This window comes from Mustela nigripes, chromosome X (genome assembly GCF_022355385.1).
Source record: "Mustela nigripes isolate SB6536 chromosome X, MUSNIG.SB6536, whole genome shotgun sequence".
Classification (NCBI taxonomy): Eukaryota; Metazoa; Chordata; class Mammalia; order Carnivora; family Mustelidae; genus Mustela; species Mustela nigripes.
In genome coordinates this window covers 38,902,336-38,918,930 of record NC_081575.1, presented here as the reverse complement: position 1 = coordinate 38,918,930, position 16,595 = coordinate 38,902,336, and the positions used below count along the sequence as shown (strand labels likewise).

At 34.1% G+C, this 16,595-nt stretch overlaps 1 protein-coding gene across 1 annotated transcript in view; it reads left to right on the top strand.

Annotated features, from left to right (window-relative positions):
- The window catches only part of COL4A5 (collagen type IV alpha 5 chain), a 244,700-nt gene that overhangs the window by 174,835 nt on the left and 53,270 nt on the right, over positions 1-16,595 (top strand). The window contains exons 30-36 of the mRNA XM_059385657.1: positions 1,585-1,698; positions 6,909-7,076; positions 8,176-8,265; positions 8,877-9,026; positions 10,604-10,702; positions 12,323-12,412; positions 12,826-12,965. Of these exons, the coding sequence (XP_059241640.1) occupies positions 1,585-1,698; positions 6,909-7,076; positions 8,176-8,265; positions 8,877-9,026; positions 10,604-10,702; positions 12,323-12,412; positions 12,826-12,965 (851 nt within the window). The remainder of the gene's footprint in view (positions 1-1,584; positions 1,699-6,908; positions 7,077-8,175; positions 8,266-8,876; positions 9,027-10,603; positions 10,703-12,322; positions 12,413-12,825; positions 12,966-16,595) is intronic.

Below are 16,595 nucleotides of genomic sequence, written 5' to 3'. Positions count from 1 at the left end.
GAACTACCCTATGATCCAGCAATTGCAATACTAGGTATTTACCCAAAGAATACAAAAATAACTAATTCCAAGTGATACATGCACCCTGATGTATATAGAAGCATTATCTGCAATAGCCAAATTATGGAAACAGCCCGTGTCCCTTGACTGATGAATAGATAAAGAAGGGGTGTATATATATGTTGGAATATTACTTGATGATCAAAAAGAATGAAATCTTGCCATTTGCAATGGCATAGATGGAGTTAGAGAGTATTATGCTAAGCAAAATATGTCTGTCAGGGAAAGACAACTACCATATGATTTCACTCATATGTGGAATTTAAGAAATAAAACGAAGGAACATAGTGGGGATTAAAAAGAGAGGCAAATCAAGAAACAAACTCTTAGCTATAGAGAACAAACTGCTGGTTACTGGAGGTCAGGTGAAGGGATGGGTGAAATAGGGGATTAGGTTTAAGGAGTGCTCAACCAAATGTATGGAAGTGTTGAATCTCTGTATTCTTACCTGAAACTGATATTACACTGTATGTTAACCAACTGGAATTTAAATAAAGACTTTAAAACAAAAGAGAAACAGTTTGGTAATTTCTTATAAACATACTCTTACCACATGACCCTATTTACTTATCCAAGAAAAATATGAAACTTCACACAAAAGCCTGTAGATCGATGTTCATAGCAGCTTTGTTCATAATCACCAAGAATTGGAAATAGTCCGTTTGTCCTTCAGCTGGTGAATAGATGAACAAATTATGACATGTTTGTATAATGGAATACTTTTCATCAATAAAAAGTAACAAACTACCGATCTGTGTTACAGCAGCTTGGATTAATCTGAATGCATTATGTTAGGGGAAAGGAGACATACTCAAAAGGCTACATACTGTATAATTGTATTTATATGCCATTCTGGAAAAGGAAGAACTGTAGCATAAAACAGATCAAGCAGTTGACAAGGAATTAGGGTCTGGAAAGGGGCTGACTACAACCATGGGCAAGAAGCCTTTTGGTTTGATTGAACTATATATGTATCTTACATATCTCGATTTGGTGGTGATTATATGACTATATGCATTTGTCAAAACTCATCAAAGTACATTAGAAAAAGAATTTTTTATATATAAACATTTTTTAAAATAAGAGATACAAGATAGAGGGACATTGAAGTTTTTGTGATCAAAAAGTCATTTTATTGATGGTAGGAGAGGCTTTATCATATTTATAGGACATGGGCCCAAGTTAGTAAATAGGAAGATGTTAAAGGTTATCTACTTTTTTTTTGAAAATATATTTTAAACTGAGAGATACTGTCCAAGATGATTTTCAAGTATATGAAATGTGTGGTTTGTAATCTTATATATTATTTTGTGAAGTTGATTTAAGTACTGAAGTTGAGTGCTCAGCTATAACTTTCTATAACTTTTAATGCATTTCCTGAATCTGTTCTGGGTACTTATGCATAACTTCTCTTGCTCAGTGATTAGATAGATTTTCAACATCTTTGCTTAATTTTATGTGTCTTTTCACATAAGTATTGTGGTTTCCAATGACTACTGACTCAGCTTTATTTATTTCTTAAAGGTGATGTTGGGCCAAATGGACAACCTGGGCCAATGGGACCTCCTGGGCTTCCAGGAACAGGTGTTCAGGGACCACCAGGGCCACCAGGGATTCCTGGACCAGTAGGCCAACCTGGTAAGATTGGAGTGAATAAATGTGCATTTTTGTAGCATTCATTATATAGAAGTTGGCTAGTTCATTAGTACACTACAACCTATGTAGCAGTTTTCCAGAAAACAGATTTGAGAAGTAATATGTCTCCTTGTATAATTTTGAAAACTGAAAAAATACAGATCATGGAGAAGGGAGTTGGGGGAAATTGGAATGGGAGGTGAACCATGAGAGACTATGGACTCTGAAAAACAATCTGAGGGGTTTGAAGTGGCGGGGCTTGGTAGGTCGGGGTACCAGGTGGTGGGTATTATAGAGGGCACGGATTGCATGGAGCACTGGGTGTGGTGAAAAAATAATAATACTATTATGCTGAAAATAAATAAATTGAAAAATTTTTTTAAAAAAGAAGAAACCATTAAAAAATTGATCTATTAATAATGCAATTTCACAATTGCAGTATGTTACCTCAGCATACAATCATTGAGCTAGTCACAGTCTTGGAATCACAAAGCTAAGAATTTCCAGTGCTGATTATTTCACACCTGCGCAGCTGCACAAATTAATAGACATCATTCTGAAACCTCTTAACATTTCTTGGCACATGAGAACTAGACTTAAAACTAGACTTAAAAACATTATTTCAAAAGTATATTTTAGGCATTCTCATTTCTTTTTTTTTTTTTTTTTTTTTTTTTTTACTAAAACAAGTAAGTTGAATTTTCTCCTCTTTCACCCTTAAGTCAGCAGTCACTTTTTAATTCATAAACACTCTAAACTTTTTTATACAGATAGAAAACAAAAACAAGCAAACAAACAAGCAAAAGATACGCAAAACAAGTTTAGTCAGCTTGTGACCTAATAGAGAATCATACGATTTTTCTACATTTATCTGGGAACTTCATTGAGTTTTGTGGATTCTGAGCCATCTGGTGATGCTCACTAAGGGCCACTCTTGGGCCAGTGTGCTATTGCAAAGCAATGTAATAATTCATAAAGTTAAAACAAATATGGAAAACTTAATCATTCCTTAATTTACCGGAATATGTCAGATGACTTAAACACACAGTTCAGATGTACATACATTGATTTTGAAACAGTAGAAATATATTTTCTGACCTTAAATAGCAATAAATATTTTATTAGTTATTACGCTAAAAATCTGGAAACATAGTTAACAATATAAAAAGCCTGGAAAGTAAATGTAATTTTTGCTTATGTTGTTCTTTAAAATTTTGTGTTGTGGCCCATTGTTCTTTTTTTCTTTAAGGCCCCTAACATGTCACTACTGATTTAAAAATGAGAAAACTTATGTGTTGCTTTGAACCAGGTTGTTAAAAAGTAGCTACATCAACACTCATGAAAAAACCATTCTGTTCAACTGGCATAGCAAAGGGATGTTGAGAAAAAACAATTTTTAGGTTTGGTCATTATAGTCCTGGCCTGCTGTTCCACAAAGATGGCTAAAATGAATTTATCATTCCTGTTATGTTTTGTCACTTCTTTTATTTCCCCAAATTGCATGAGGTTTTGGAAGCATTTTGAATTCTTAAATCACAGCTAAGAAGGAATGAAAAGAAACTACTGTTAACACCAATCTGAACAAAATAAGGATACATTTATTTGTACTTTATGCTTTTTCAAATTTAGCTAATACTCTGAATAGTTCATTCATCTAACATTCTCTGCCTTTTTAACTGATGGATATATAGGTATATAAATTTATAAAGTCTAGATTGGATGGACGGGGGAAAGTAATGGTGTTGAATTTAATCTTGTTTCTTCTGTAAATATATATTTTGCCATAAAATTCACTATCTTAACTAATATGGCATGGAATTGGCATTAAAATGTATTGAATGCATGTTTATTAATATAGATGGATATGTTATCAAATCACAATTTTTTTACTACAGGATAGATCACATTTTATATTTAATACTAGCCACATATACTCACTTTGTTTATAAATTTATTTATATCAGCAAAGCAGAATATTATCTTAGCCTATTTCAAAAACATTGTGATTTCTGTTCATACATCTCAATGAAAGGGTGATCAGCAAGACTGTTACTAATACCTTGATACACCTGACTTGCACTGCATGCCTAAAGTTCTAACTACCAATTTTTTTTTTTAATACGCTTGTTCAATATACTTGTTGTGTTTCATTTTGCAATAGAAAACTTAATGCAAAGTATTCTATATTGTCATCTCTCCAGTATAAAATGTTTGCATTATGCTTTTCAAGCTTTTTTTGCTCCAGTTTTCTGCTGTAATTTAATCAAGCTTTACTATTTGTCATTCTCTTTTCCAAGGCAGGATACACAGTTTAATGCATGTTTATAAATTAAGGAACTGTTGAATATCAAGTCCTCATTTGACAGCAGGGAAATAAAAGAAAAAATGCCAGAGGATAAGAAGCAGAATGCTTTTCATTCCATGCTCTACTAATCCAGGCAGAAATGGAAATTGTTGATTCTTGCTATTTGATCTGGCTATTAGCTAGAAGATTGCTGCTTTAGTGAATCTCTAAGAGGTCAGTTAAATATACTCAATTCCATGTCCACAGATCATACCTTAACCTGAGCCAAATGTATTGTAATGTTTGCCCAGTCTCAGGAAGAAGTGCAATCCATTCAACCTCATCCCCACTAATGTGAAACAAAGAAACAAGGAATTAGTCATGTCATTTCATAGAGGAAGTTTCCTAACCCATTTCATCTATGAAGTTTTTTAACGTTTTTCAGCTATCAAGCCCTTGGGGTGGGGGGTGGGGGTAGGGGAGTGTGCATGCACGTGCGCGCACCCGCACACGCAAGTAAAATTCTCACAGATGTGTTTTTGGAATTTTCCCCTTTTTTACGAACTGGTCCCATTTGACTGCATCTATATGCCCCTAATGTACTTACTCTCTCTATATATAGCCATATAATTCCTGTTATTACATAAGGAGATTCAGCAGAGATTTTGAATTTATGTTGACTCTCTTCATTCTTGATCTTAACAGGATGCCTACTTCTGACAGTATTCATGGAAAAGATCTATGCTATGAGAAGTACAGCATAATAGCTGTTACTACTACAAATAACAATGAAAAAAATCTTTGCTAGTAATGTAGTTTGTTTAATTATACTCATCTGCTAATAATTATTGAGTTTTCTGTACCAAAGCTGTTATAGTATAAAATCAAATTTAGCTTTAAATTCTAACTTATCTTTAGGAGCTTAAGTTCCAAAAGGATTATTCAAAGCAATCTAAGGATCAGGGACAAGAGTGTAAAGCTGGTCTTTATCAAAAAGCATTACTTTTTGTGAATGTCAATATTTCATTGTCTCTTTTATATATATGTATATATGTGTACATATGTATTCACATATGAATACATGTTCATATATGTATTAATATATGAATATGAATATATGTGCACATATACATACATATATGTATATATGTACATTTATATTCTAAAATGAAATATATATGTATATATGTACATATATATGTACATATATATGTACATCTAAATGAATGCCTTATACATATATATTTCATTTATAGAATATTGCTATATGAACATCTAAATGAATGCCTAAAATAAGTTCTTTACTCATTATTACTAATACACGGTAGTTGTGAATCAGTATCTAATAACTTCTATTTGTGGACTTTTTTGTTCTCATCTTTACATGCTTAGTTTTTTTCTTAACCTAATCAATTTTTTTGCAACTTGCTTCTGCTTGGGGTGGTTCATCTTGCTGCTGAACTGTAACTCCTGCCTCTTGAACTTCAGGTCTACCAGGTACTGTAGTTCTTTCTCAAAAGCTGCATCTTAAAGTGAAGCTTTTTAAACATGAAAAACAAACAAGATTTGTCCAGGTTTAAGTCTTTGGGTTTTTTCCATTACTTTGTGGAGCGTATTTCAAAGGACAAATGAGTTATCTTGAAAACTCAACTATAACAGTAGGCAGTGATTCAGATAGAGTTGTAATAGTGTTCATTATTAGGTATCTCATGATATGTCACAAATATAATAATGTAAAATATCTCTCCCCTTTCTATAGTATTTTCAATGAAATGACATAATTGGAACCATTATGACATGCAAACTGAATGGAATTCCCTAATCTTCAAAGTCAATTTTATTGGTTTAAGGACATGCTGGTATATGACATCAAACAGATCTTAAAATCCCAGCATCTTGCTCTATTATAAAAATAATCACCTCTGAATCTTCAACAATTAGGTCTTCAAAATTAGGTCTTACTGTTGAAGGGACACTTTGGAATGGTCACCTGGCTCAGCCTCCAGCTTCCAGTCAATTGTATCCCCATTTAACAGTTGTAGGTCAACAATATTGACCTACCTATCACCTACCTATGTGACTCACAAAGTGACATACCTAATAGGAATTGGAGTGGAAACTCGTCTTACGTTGGCAGAGTAATTCTTTTCCCTGAATATATAATCAGTTTTAATCATCTTGTCTCTTGGAGTAGTTCAGTCTTGCAAAACTTACTAAGGTTAAATATTTTTGCAGTATCATATTTTTTTCTGTGAAATCCTGGTTGAAATACTGAGAAACAAAATTTAACAACAAAACTGATGGTGTAATGTATTATCAAGATAACATGTAAAATGAAACAGAAATAAAGTTGAAAATGTCCATGTAATGGGCTTATTCAGTAATGGATCATTTTTATGGATTATAGAAATATATCCTAATAATCCATAGTACCTTAGAGTGTGCAAATCCAAATGCAGTCAATGGACCAATGTCAAATCACAAAATGCTTGTTACCAGTCTGCATTGGAATTAGAAGAAATTGAGAGTAAGCATTTAGAAACTTATGTGATAATTTGACAGTGTAATTGTATTTGTTGAATATAATAATCAAAATGTAGTCATGTATGACTTTGGCTTTTTATTTTAGTATTTTTTTAGTAATTTTTATTGTGTTTTATGAAAATATTTGCCCATGGTGGACCAGGACTTAAGAAAATGTTGGTTGTTCACTGGAAATAATTTGAGAAGCACTTTCATAGAGAAATATGCTTGAAAATCCTAAAGTTTGATTGTTAGGTCATTTTATATGCATGATACCAAAAGTATCTCTGAATCACTGTTAGGTTTGTTATACACAGGAGTCTATCACTTGTTTGCTAGAAAAATAATCAGATACAGCTCTTAAAACTGCTTCAAAACTTGTTAATATTGGTGTTGTATTAACTAGGCCTGCATGGAATACAAGGAGAGAAGGGAGACCCAGGGCCTCCTGGGTTTGATGTTCCAGGACCCCCTGGAGAGAGAGGCAGTCCAGGAATTCCTGGAGCACCTGGTCCTATGGGACCCCCAGGAACACCAGGGCTTCCAGGAAAAGCAGGTGCCTCTGGATTTCCAGGTACTTCATTTAAAGTTTTCTCTGGTTTTGGATTCAGGAAGTTAAAACATATTTAATATGATTCTTATATATTATTCTCTCGTACTTTTCTGAATTGACACTGTCCCTTAAGGAAAAGTGTTAAATATCTTTGCAGGAAACTCAGTTTGCTATTTTCATTACATTTTTTGGCTGAGATTTCTGGTTACATATTGCTGTATAAAAAATGATCCCACAATTTAATGATTTAATTCAACCTTTTTATTTTGTTCAAGATTTTGTGGGTCAGGAGTTAAGACATGATTTGGTAGGGTCATTTATCTCTGATCTACATGGCACCAACTGGAGTGGTTGGGATGAAGGATCTACTTCCATGATGGCACTTCTCTGACAACTGCATGTTCCTTGGCCTCTTCAAATGGTCTCTCATTATCCATAATGTTCCTTCACATGGCTTGGGATCCTTACATTCTGGTAAATTCAGGGTAGTTGCTCTCCGAGGCAGCTGGCTTCCCAAAAGAGAGAATCCCCAAAACCAAAAGCAAGCGTTCTAAGAGTCCCAGGTGAAGGCTGCAAGGCTTCCTATGATCTAGCCTTGGGAGTCATACAGTGTCACTTAGTCAAGGGCAAGGCACAGTCAGCCCAAATTCAAGGACAGAAGGCTGCACAAGGTTGTGTATTCTGGGAAGTGTGGTGCATTGTGAGGCAATCTTTGGAGATTAGCTACCACAGTGAGTCTTTTTATTTTTATTTTTATTTTTTGAGAGAGAGAGTGTGAGCCCAGGATTGGGGAGGGGCAGAAGAGGAGGGAACGAGAGAGAATCTTAAGTAAGCTCCACACCCAGTGCAGAGCCCACTGCAGACTCAATCTCAGGATGCTGAGATGACCTAAGCTGAAATCAACAACCGGGTGCTTAACTGACTGAGACACCCAGGTGCCCCAGAGTCTTTTTATTCATTTATATCAGCAGTAGTAGTTGCCAAAGTTACAGCAGTTGAAAAGGGGTAAAACTTAATGCCCAGTAACACTCAGTAGTCTTCCAGTTGACATATTAAAAGTTATCTTTTATTTTTCCAAGGTCAAGGAAAGTTAAAGTTAATTATTTGATACTCTTCAAAGGTACCAAAGGTGAAATGGGTATGATGGGACCTCCAGGCCCACCAGGACCTTTGGGAATTCCTGGCAGGAGTGGTGTTCCTGGTATCAAAGGTAATACTCAGAATTGGCTGGTAGATGCATGTGAGAGAGAAAATTAAACGTTGTTTTGTGTCAATATAGAATATTTTTGAGTGCTTTACAATGGGCAATGCTAACTTTTGTTTCTTTGTGACATGGTATTTTCTAAAAGCTTTTATTTAAATTCTAGTTAGTTAACATAGAGTTTAATATTGGTTTCAGGAGTAGAATTCAGTGATTCATCACTTATGTGACATGGCATTTAAGTACATTGTATTTTCGATTTGGTGGCATGCACAGTTTGAATACCATGAAACGTTGCAAATGCTTATCTCAAAATAATAAAATATGGGGATTGAATTTTGATTTTTTTTTACAGTTTCTATTATTGTCAAAGAACCCCAGAAAATAGAGGGAGTGTTATTTGAGTGGAAAAATGTGATGTGAGTTCAAGTTACTCAGACAATAACCATAGTGCATAAGTGTTTTGGGTGGTCAGTGGCTTACTAAATTACAGAATATATGAATAATATTTATAGATTATATATAGAGATATATAGAGAATATTATAATAATCTTTATAGGCATAAATCCTGGAAGGATGAATCTAATCTGTTGTGTCCTCTCCACAATGTTGGTTTTAGGTGATGATGGTTTGCAGGGTCAGCCAGGACCTCCTGGCCCTGTAGGAGAAAAAGGTGGTAAAGGAGAGCCTGGCCTTCCAGGCCCTCCTGGACCAGTGGATCCAGATCTACTGGGCTCAAAAGGAGAGAAGGGGGACCCTGGCTTACCAGGTAAGTAATACATTTATTTGTGAATGTATTTACTGGTATATCTCAAGTTTCATTTTAAATAGCACGAAAAGTGATTTATAGTGTAGAAGTCACCAACAAAAGGCACGTCAAATTTTTGGTAATGAAAATTTTCACCTGATTTGTATTGTTTGAGTGATCAACTTTTATTTAAGTGTTTTCTTTGTAGTTTAACTTGTCACAAACTATGAACTCTTAAAATAGACTTAAGGCAGTCACCTTCAGGCTTTCCAGAAAGCAATATGTTGTTGAGAGGAAAGCATATATAGCCAGAATCACTTGAAAAATTGATTTCAGTGTTTGGGAAATTTGCTGGTCCCTTAATTTTTTTTTTCCCTTGAGACCAGATGGGGAGGAATAATACATTGTTGCCCTGCAGTGTTTTGATATACATATCATACTTGGCTTTTAAATCCAGTTCATTGTTATTTTGTTGCCTTGGCAGAATAAACAAGTATTGGATTAAGAACAGCTGGGCCAGCTCAGCCATGAGGGAGGTTGCTGAAAGGTTTAGGGAGCAACTATGTTGCTATAGTTATTTTATTAGAAACAAATAAGATATGGAGTATTACACTGACTTTTTTTAAGATTTTATTTATTTATTTGACAGACAGAGATCACAAGTAGGCAGAGAGGCAGGCAGAGAGAGAGGAGGAAGCAGGCTCCCTGCTGAGCAGAGAGCCCAATGTGGGGCTCGATCCCAGGACCCTGGGATTATGACCCGAGCCGAAGGCAGAGGCTTTAACCCACTGAGCCACCCAGGCACCCCTACACTGACTTTTTAAATTAAAAAAAATTCTTTTTTCTTTTTATAAAAGTATAACATAACAAGGCATCAAAAATGGAGGTAAGCACAAATTAATAAATAAAGTGCTTACAATCCAGTCTATATAGAATAGCCTTTCAGACAACATGGAACTTTAAAATTAGCCATGTTTATTTGCAGCTTACAGTAAAGTTTGTGGCTCTTTTTGTCAGCTCATGTGTGCTTGTGAGTATGTGTGGGTGTATGTGTGTACACAAATACTATGTTTACCTATGAGCAGAATTTGGTGGGATTTTTCCTCAAAAAAGAGTTTAAGACATTAGTGTGGTTTTGTATGTCATCACAAAAGAGGTAGGGCCACCTAATTTTTTATTACTGTTAAAAAGAGATATATTTCTCGCATTAGTCCTTACAAGCATTCTCTTTCAATTTTGCCTTCTGTAAAATAGAGGCAGTAATCTATATTATAATAAGATTATTAAAGATAGTTGTAGAATCTAAAAGATAGCCTAAAGATAATCTGCCCCAGTTCCTTCATTTTACAGTGGAAAAAACTGAGGCCCAAAGAGGAAAATGACTTAGTTACTGAGTGACTTGAGTTTCTTAATCGTAGCTACATAAAAAGTGGAGGAGTTTAATGTGTCCAGCGCTATTGGCTCCTACTCTGTCAGAATATCATGGGTTCCTATATTTCATTCATAGTTCAGAATTTGGGTTGCTTGCTTTCCCAAATTATTTTTAGTGGATTAATGATATCAACCTAACTTGTGTTCCTTATATTCATCATTGGAAGGTATTCCTGGAGTTCCAGGGCCAAAAGGTTACCAGGGTTTGCCTGGAGACCCAGGGCAACCTGGACTGAGTGGACAACCTGGATTGCCGGGACCATCAGGTAAGGATGACAGACCACCTGTAGCAATTGAATGGCTGATCCTAAATACTAGGAAAGTAATTATGTATTTATCATGTGTGATGATGTTTTGGATCGGATCATGACAATATGCTTGAGTAGCTACTGAGATGTGGAGCTCTTTTTTAGCAAAAATATTGCCATTTGGCCCACGTGTTAACTGACAAGGTTTGTAGGATATTTTTCTTTGCTCAGTTTCTTCTTTTTGTGAGCAGTGAGGATGTATACAGAATGAGAAGTACATCCAAATAAGGTGGTGTGTTTTATTTACATACACGGCAACATATATTAGTGAGGCAGTTATCTGGCAGGTGCTGAAAAATTTAGCTTTTTTTAGGTACTGCCTTTAGAGAAGTCAGTCATTAAACCATGTAAAGAAGTTTGACTCTATATGAATATTAGAAAATAAAAATTAAAAAAGGAATAAACTAAACTAAACTAAAATTTTTAAAAAAAGAAATTTAAAAAATAGACATGCAAAAGGAAAACACAGGTATATGAATCAAAAAGTTCAGGTTAGAAGTTTATTATGGAATTTGATGTACTGGACATCTCACTGTGACAGTAAATAGGTTAAAAAATTATCTATATAATAATAAAACATTAAATATTTAAAAAATGAAAAAAAAAACCATGTAAAGATGGCTGCTGATTATATTTTTTAAAGTTTCTAGGGACAAAAATTTCACAACATACCTGGGTAGTCTTTTTCAGCATTAATCACCCTTAGAGTCAACATGGATTTTTTTCTTATTTCTAGGAAAACTCTTGCTGCTTCTTGAGCCATTTTCTCTTAGTTAGGCCCAAAGGAATAAAGAGCAGCTGGTCTCCATTCTCATAGGAGTCCTTCAGATCAGTTATTCTGCTCTAGACTCTGTACTACATCGCCTTAATATATAAGTTCCTTTCTATTCTTCACATCTTCTGCATTCTCTTCCCCAAGTTGGAAGTCATTATGAAAGAAAAAATAAAAGAAAAAATGTTTAAGGCAACATTGTGGTCCTTAGAAAATCCGTATGTGACACCACAGCTCAGGCACCTGAGCTCAAGGAAGAATGTATGAACACAGCAGCCATGACTGTTGGGAGTTAGTACCTCTCTGTCAACCTTTATCTATCCCTGGCCTAATGTACTGGAAGTATATCATAACAGGATACCACTTTCCATTTACCACTTTCACATAACCAGACGTATGTGGGAAAGCCACTTACTTCTCAGTCTTTTAAAAGCAGACTCATTATATTGGATTTATCTGTGGCAAATACAGTAAGGGTAGTATGCACATAATACAAATAGGACTTCAGGTGATTGGAATTGTTTTAGAGCAAGAAACGAGGTGTCCTGGTAAAATTTTCACATTTTAAAAACTGATTTGTATTAGGAGACCTCTGTTACTATGTTTATATTGTAATATGTCCCTAAGGAGATTTCTTAGGTACCTCTTGCCTGTTTTATGCTGAGTTGGATCTGTGGAACTTTATCATTTATTAAGGTTTCATCCATCTAATCCCAGGCTTACATTATAATTACAACCCACTCCAAGAAACCAGGCAACCTCAATATTGCTGACTTGTCTTAATTTAATCAATTTAACTTTTCTAGGCCCCAAAGGTAACCCTGGTCTTCCTGGGAATCCAGGACTTACAGGACCTCCTGGACTTAAAGGAAGCATAGGTGATATGGGTTTTCCAGGTGAGTGATGAAAGTCTCCCAAATATTTAATTTCATTAACGGCAGATGGTTCATTCTCTTTGTTATTAAAATAGAGACTGGTGTTGATAGAATCAAACTGACACAGTAATAGACATAGTCAGTGGATAGAGTTTTCTCATCACACAAATATTTGAAATGTGATTTAAGGGACAGAGTTTCAGAAACCTTAAGAGTAAGGATCCACAAATATGTATATTTTCTCTCACTGTACCCCTTTCTCTTAAACTTCCTTGAAAAATAGGCTTTTAAATAATCCTGGTTGTAAAAGATTATTATATAATTCAGAATTTGCAGAGGTATTTTTAAAAAACCTTTCCCCTTAGTCGTGTCATAGATATGCCATGAATAAAGCATATTTTGTAAAAAAGATGAATATTACATATTTTCAACAGGCCCTCAGGGTGTGAAAGGGTCTCCTGGACCTCCTGGAGTTCCTGGACAACCTGGCTCCCCAGGATTACCTGGACAGAAAGGAGAAAAAGGTGATCCTGGTGTTTCAGGCATTGGTCTTCCTGGTCTTCCTGGCCCAAAGGTAATTCTACTCTAGGCATATACCTGAGCAGATATGATTTTTTGAAAAATACTGTGCTCATTCCTAATTCTACATTAAACAAACTACACAGTTGACATGGTATATTCTGAAAATTCATTCCTCCTGCTTTCTCTTACATTGTAAGGAGTTATGTTTTAGAGTTTGTAGCCAATCCAAAAAGATGTGTGGGGGAAGATTTCTTTGTTTTCCCTCTATCTTAATCTCTGAGTGTAATTTGGTAAACCAAAGGTGTATTCCTGCCTAGCTTTGGTTTTCTTTTCCCAACTTAGTGGGGAAATATTGATCTATATCCTAATATTATTATTAACTAATATGAAGAGACTTATAGACAAAGTAACTCATGTAATTAATGAAATGCTGTAGTATTCCTAATGGCATATGAGAGGTAGTACACTTAAAACAGTTTTACATGTCCCTTCACGTACCTAGTCAGTGTGAACACTTTGGTAGTGTTTCTCAGTCAAATTTAGAACATATGTTAGAATCATTAGACTCAATGAATATTTGATAGCTCCTTAATTCCATGTAAAAAAGTAATAATTCCTACTGATTTGTGGAAGTACTCTTTAGTGAAGATTCATCCATTGTCTATTTTATATATATCACAAATATTTTCTCCTGGTTAATCATTTGTCTCACAATACTATTTAATCATTCAGGCAGACCACAAAGCTAGGAAATATTACAAAAAGAATGGTATTACTAACCTTCCATGGAATTAATGAAAATTCCTACTGAGATAAGAATGTACTGAATAATGTGGGTTTTTTTTTCCTTTTAAGCTGTCCTTTTTACTTTCTAATTTTTTTTAAAAAAAATTTAATGTTAATTCCAGTATAATTAACACACAATGTTATATTAGTTTCACATGTACAATTTAGTGATTCAGTACTTCCATATACCACCTGCTGCTCATCACAGCGAGTGCCCTCCTTGATCCCCGTCACCTATTTAACCCATCCCTCCATCCACCTTTCCTCTGGTAACCATCAGGTTGTTCTCTATAGTTAAGAGTCTCTTTCTTGCTTTGTCTCTCTTTTTTGTTGTTGCTCAATGATTTAACTCATGAAATTTGAATGTTTTAAAGGTAATTTCTTTTTAATAGTATACAAAAAATTTTAGTTTGATTGCATAGTCAGTCAACTTATAGTAAGAGATAATCAAGAGAAATTTCTGCATATTAACTGCAAATTAACAGTGTAAAGTCTATTTAAATGATGCTGAATATTTTCTCTTCTATTTAAATTTTACCAGTAGCACATGACTACATTAAAAAATGATAATACAGACATATCAAGGGTAAAAGTGAAAATCCCTTTAATAACATATCTTCTTTATTCCATTCCCTTACCTGTAGAGATCCACTGATAATAGTGTATAGGTTTGAATCCCTTGCCATAATATTTTTATGTATATATACAAAATTTGGAGTTTTCTACATGTATTATATATGCATAGAGTCATAGAATGCACACTATTCTCTATTTGCTTTATCGCTTATATTTTTTTATTTTTTTTATTATGTCTTATACAATTTTCTTTGTCACTGTACTTTTTTATTATGTTCAGTTAGCCAGCATATAGTACATTGTTAGTTTTTGATGTAAAGTTCAACAGTTCATTAGTTGGGTATAACACCCAGTGCTTATCATAACACCGTACATTATTTTTAATAGTTGCATGATATTCTGTTGTAATTAATATCAGAATGAATATTCTTAGACATATCTGTGGACACATGTATAATTATTTATTCTGTATATATTCCTAAAAGTGAAATATCCAGATCAAAAGGTAAGTTCATTTAGGTTTTTGTCTTTTAAAGTTTTTATATTAATAGTAACCAATAAACTTCGTTTTAAAAATCAACCAGTATGAAACAATGTAAAATGAGAAGTCTTCTCTCCACACATTTACATACCTTAAATTCATAGTTCTTCCCTAACCACTTTTAGTAGTTGTCCACAGAAGATACTTTATGTGTATATAAACATGAATATATTTTAGATATTTCATCAATATTAAGACTCAGGTTTTTTTATATGCAAAATCTCTGATATTGAGGTGCATCTTAGAATGGAAAGCATCTTACAACTATGGAAGCATTTTTACTCAGTTACTAATTCAGAAAATGATGCTGGATCTACCAAATGTAGGTCTCTTATATTTTTATTTACACATATAAAATCATACTACATATCTTGTCTGGACCCAGCTATCATAACTTAGGAAGTCTTAGCAAACTTTCTTTCAGTACATTAATTAATGCCTCATTCGTTTTCATAATTATATAGTATTTTGTGTATGAATCGACCATAAATAGTTTAACCTATTATGAATGAACACTGAGTTGTTTCTCTATTTCATGATTACCAACATGTGTTACTCTGAAGATTCTTACCCATATCTTACATGCATATGTAAGATACATATCTTAAGATTATTAATATTAATATTAATATTGCCATAGAATAAATTCTAAGTAGAGTTGCTGGAACCTCTCATATATATATACCTTTTTAATATTGATAATTACTAATTTTTCTTTTAAATATCTCTCCTGCTCCATAATATCTTGATCAGTATTAGAAATTTTCTATTTTGTCCTCATTTTATAAATATTGGATATTATTAACCATTCAAATTTTGTCGGTCTAATGGGTGAAAAGTAGAGTATCATTGTTTAAATGTAATTTCCTAATCATGAATGAGATTTCTTATGCTTATATCTCCTCTACAAATTGTCTCTTCATACTCTTGCCTCATTTTTAAAATTTTTTTTAAATTTATTATTATTTTTTTAATAAACATATAATGTATTTTTATCCCCAGGGGTACAGGTCTGTGAATCGCCAGGTTTACACACTTCACAGCACTCACCATAGCACATACCCTCCCCAATGTCCATAACCCCACCCCCCTCTCCTGACCCCCCTTTCCCCAGCAACCAACCCTCAGTTTGTTTTGTGAGATTAAGAGTCACTTATGGTTTGTCTCCCTCCTGATCCCATCTTGTTTCATTTATTCTTTTCCTAACCCCCAAACCCCCCATGTTGCATCTCCACTTCCTCATATCAGGAAGATCATGTGATAGTTGTCTTTCTCCGATTGACTTATTTCACTAAGTCACTAGATGATACCATCTAGTTCCATCCACATCCTTGCAAATGGCAAGATTTCATTTCTTTTGATGGCTTCATAGTATTCCATTGTGTATATATAGTATATATACCACATCTTCCATTGTGTATATATACCACATCTTCTTTATCTATTCATCTGTTGATGGACATCTAGGTTCTTTCCATAGTTTGCCTATTGCAGACATTGCTGCTGTAAACATTCAGATGCACATGCCCCTTCGGATCACTACGTTTGTATATTTAGGGTAAATACCCAGTAGTCTCTTGCCTCATTTTTAGGAGGGGATTTGGTTGTGTATTTCTAATTTTTTTAAAGAGAGTTTGAATAATTTGCCTAAGTTAAAACTTAGTAGGCTCAGACCTTACATTTTGGTCATCTTTTTTTTTTTTAACTTTTTATTTTTTATAAACATATATTTTTATCCCCAGGGGTACAGGTCTGTGAATCACCAGGTTTACACACTTC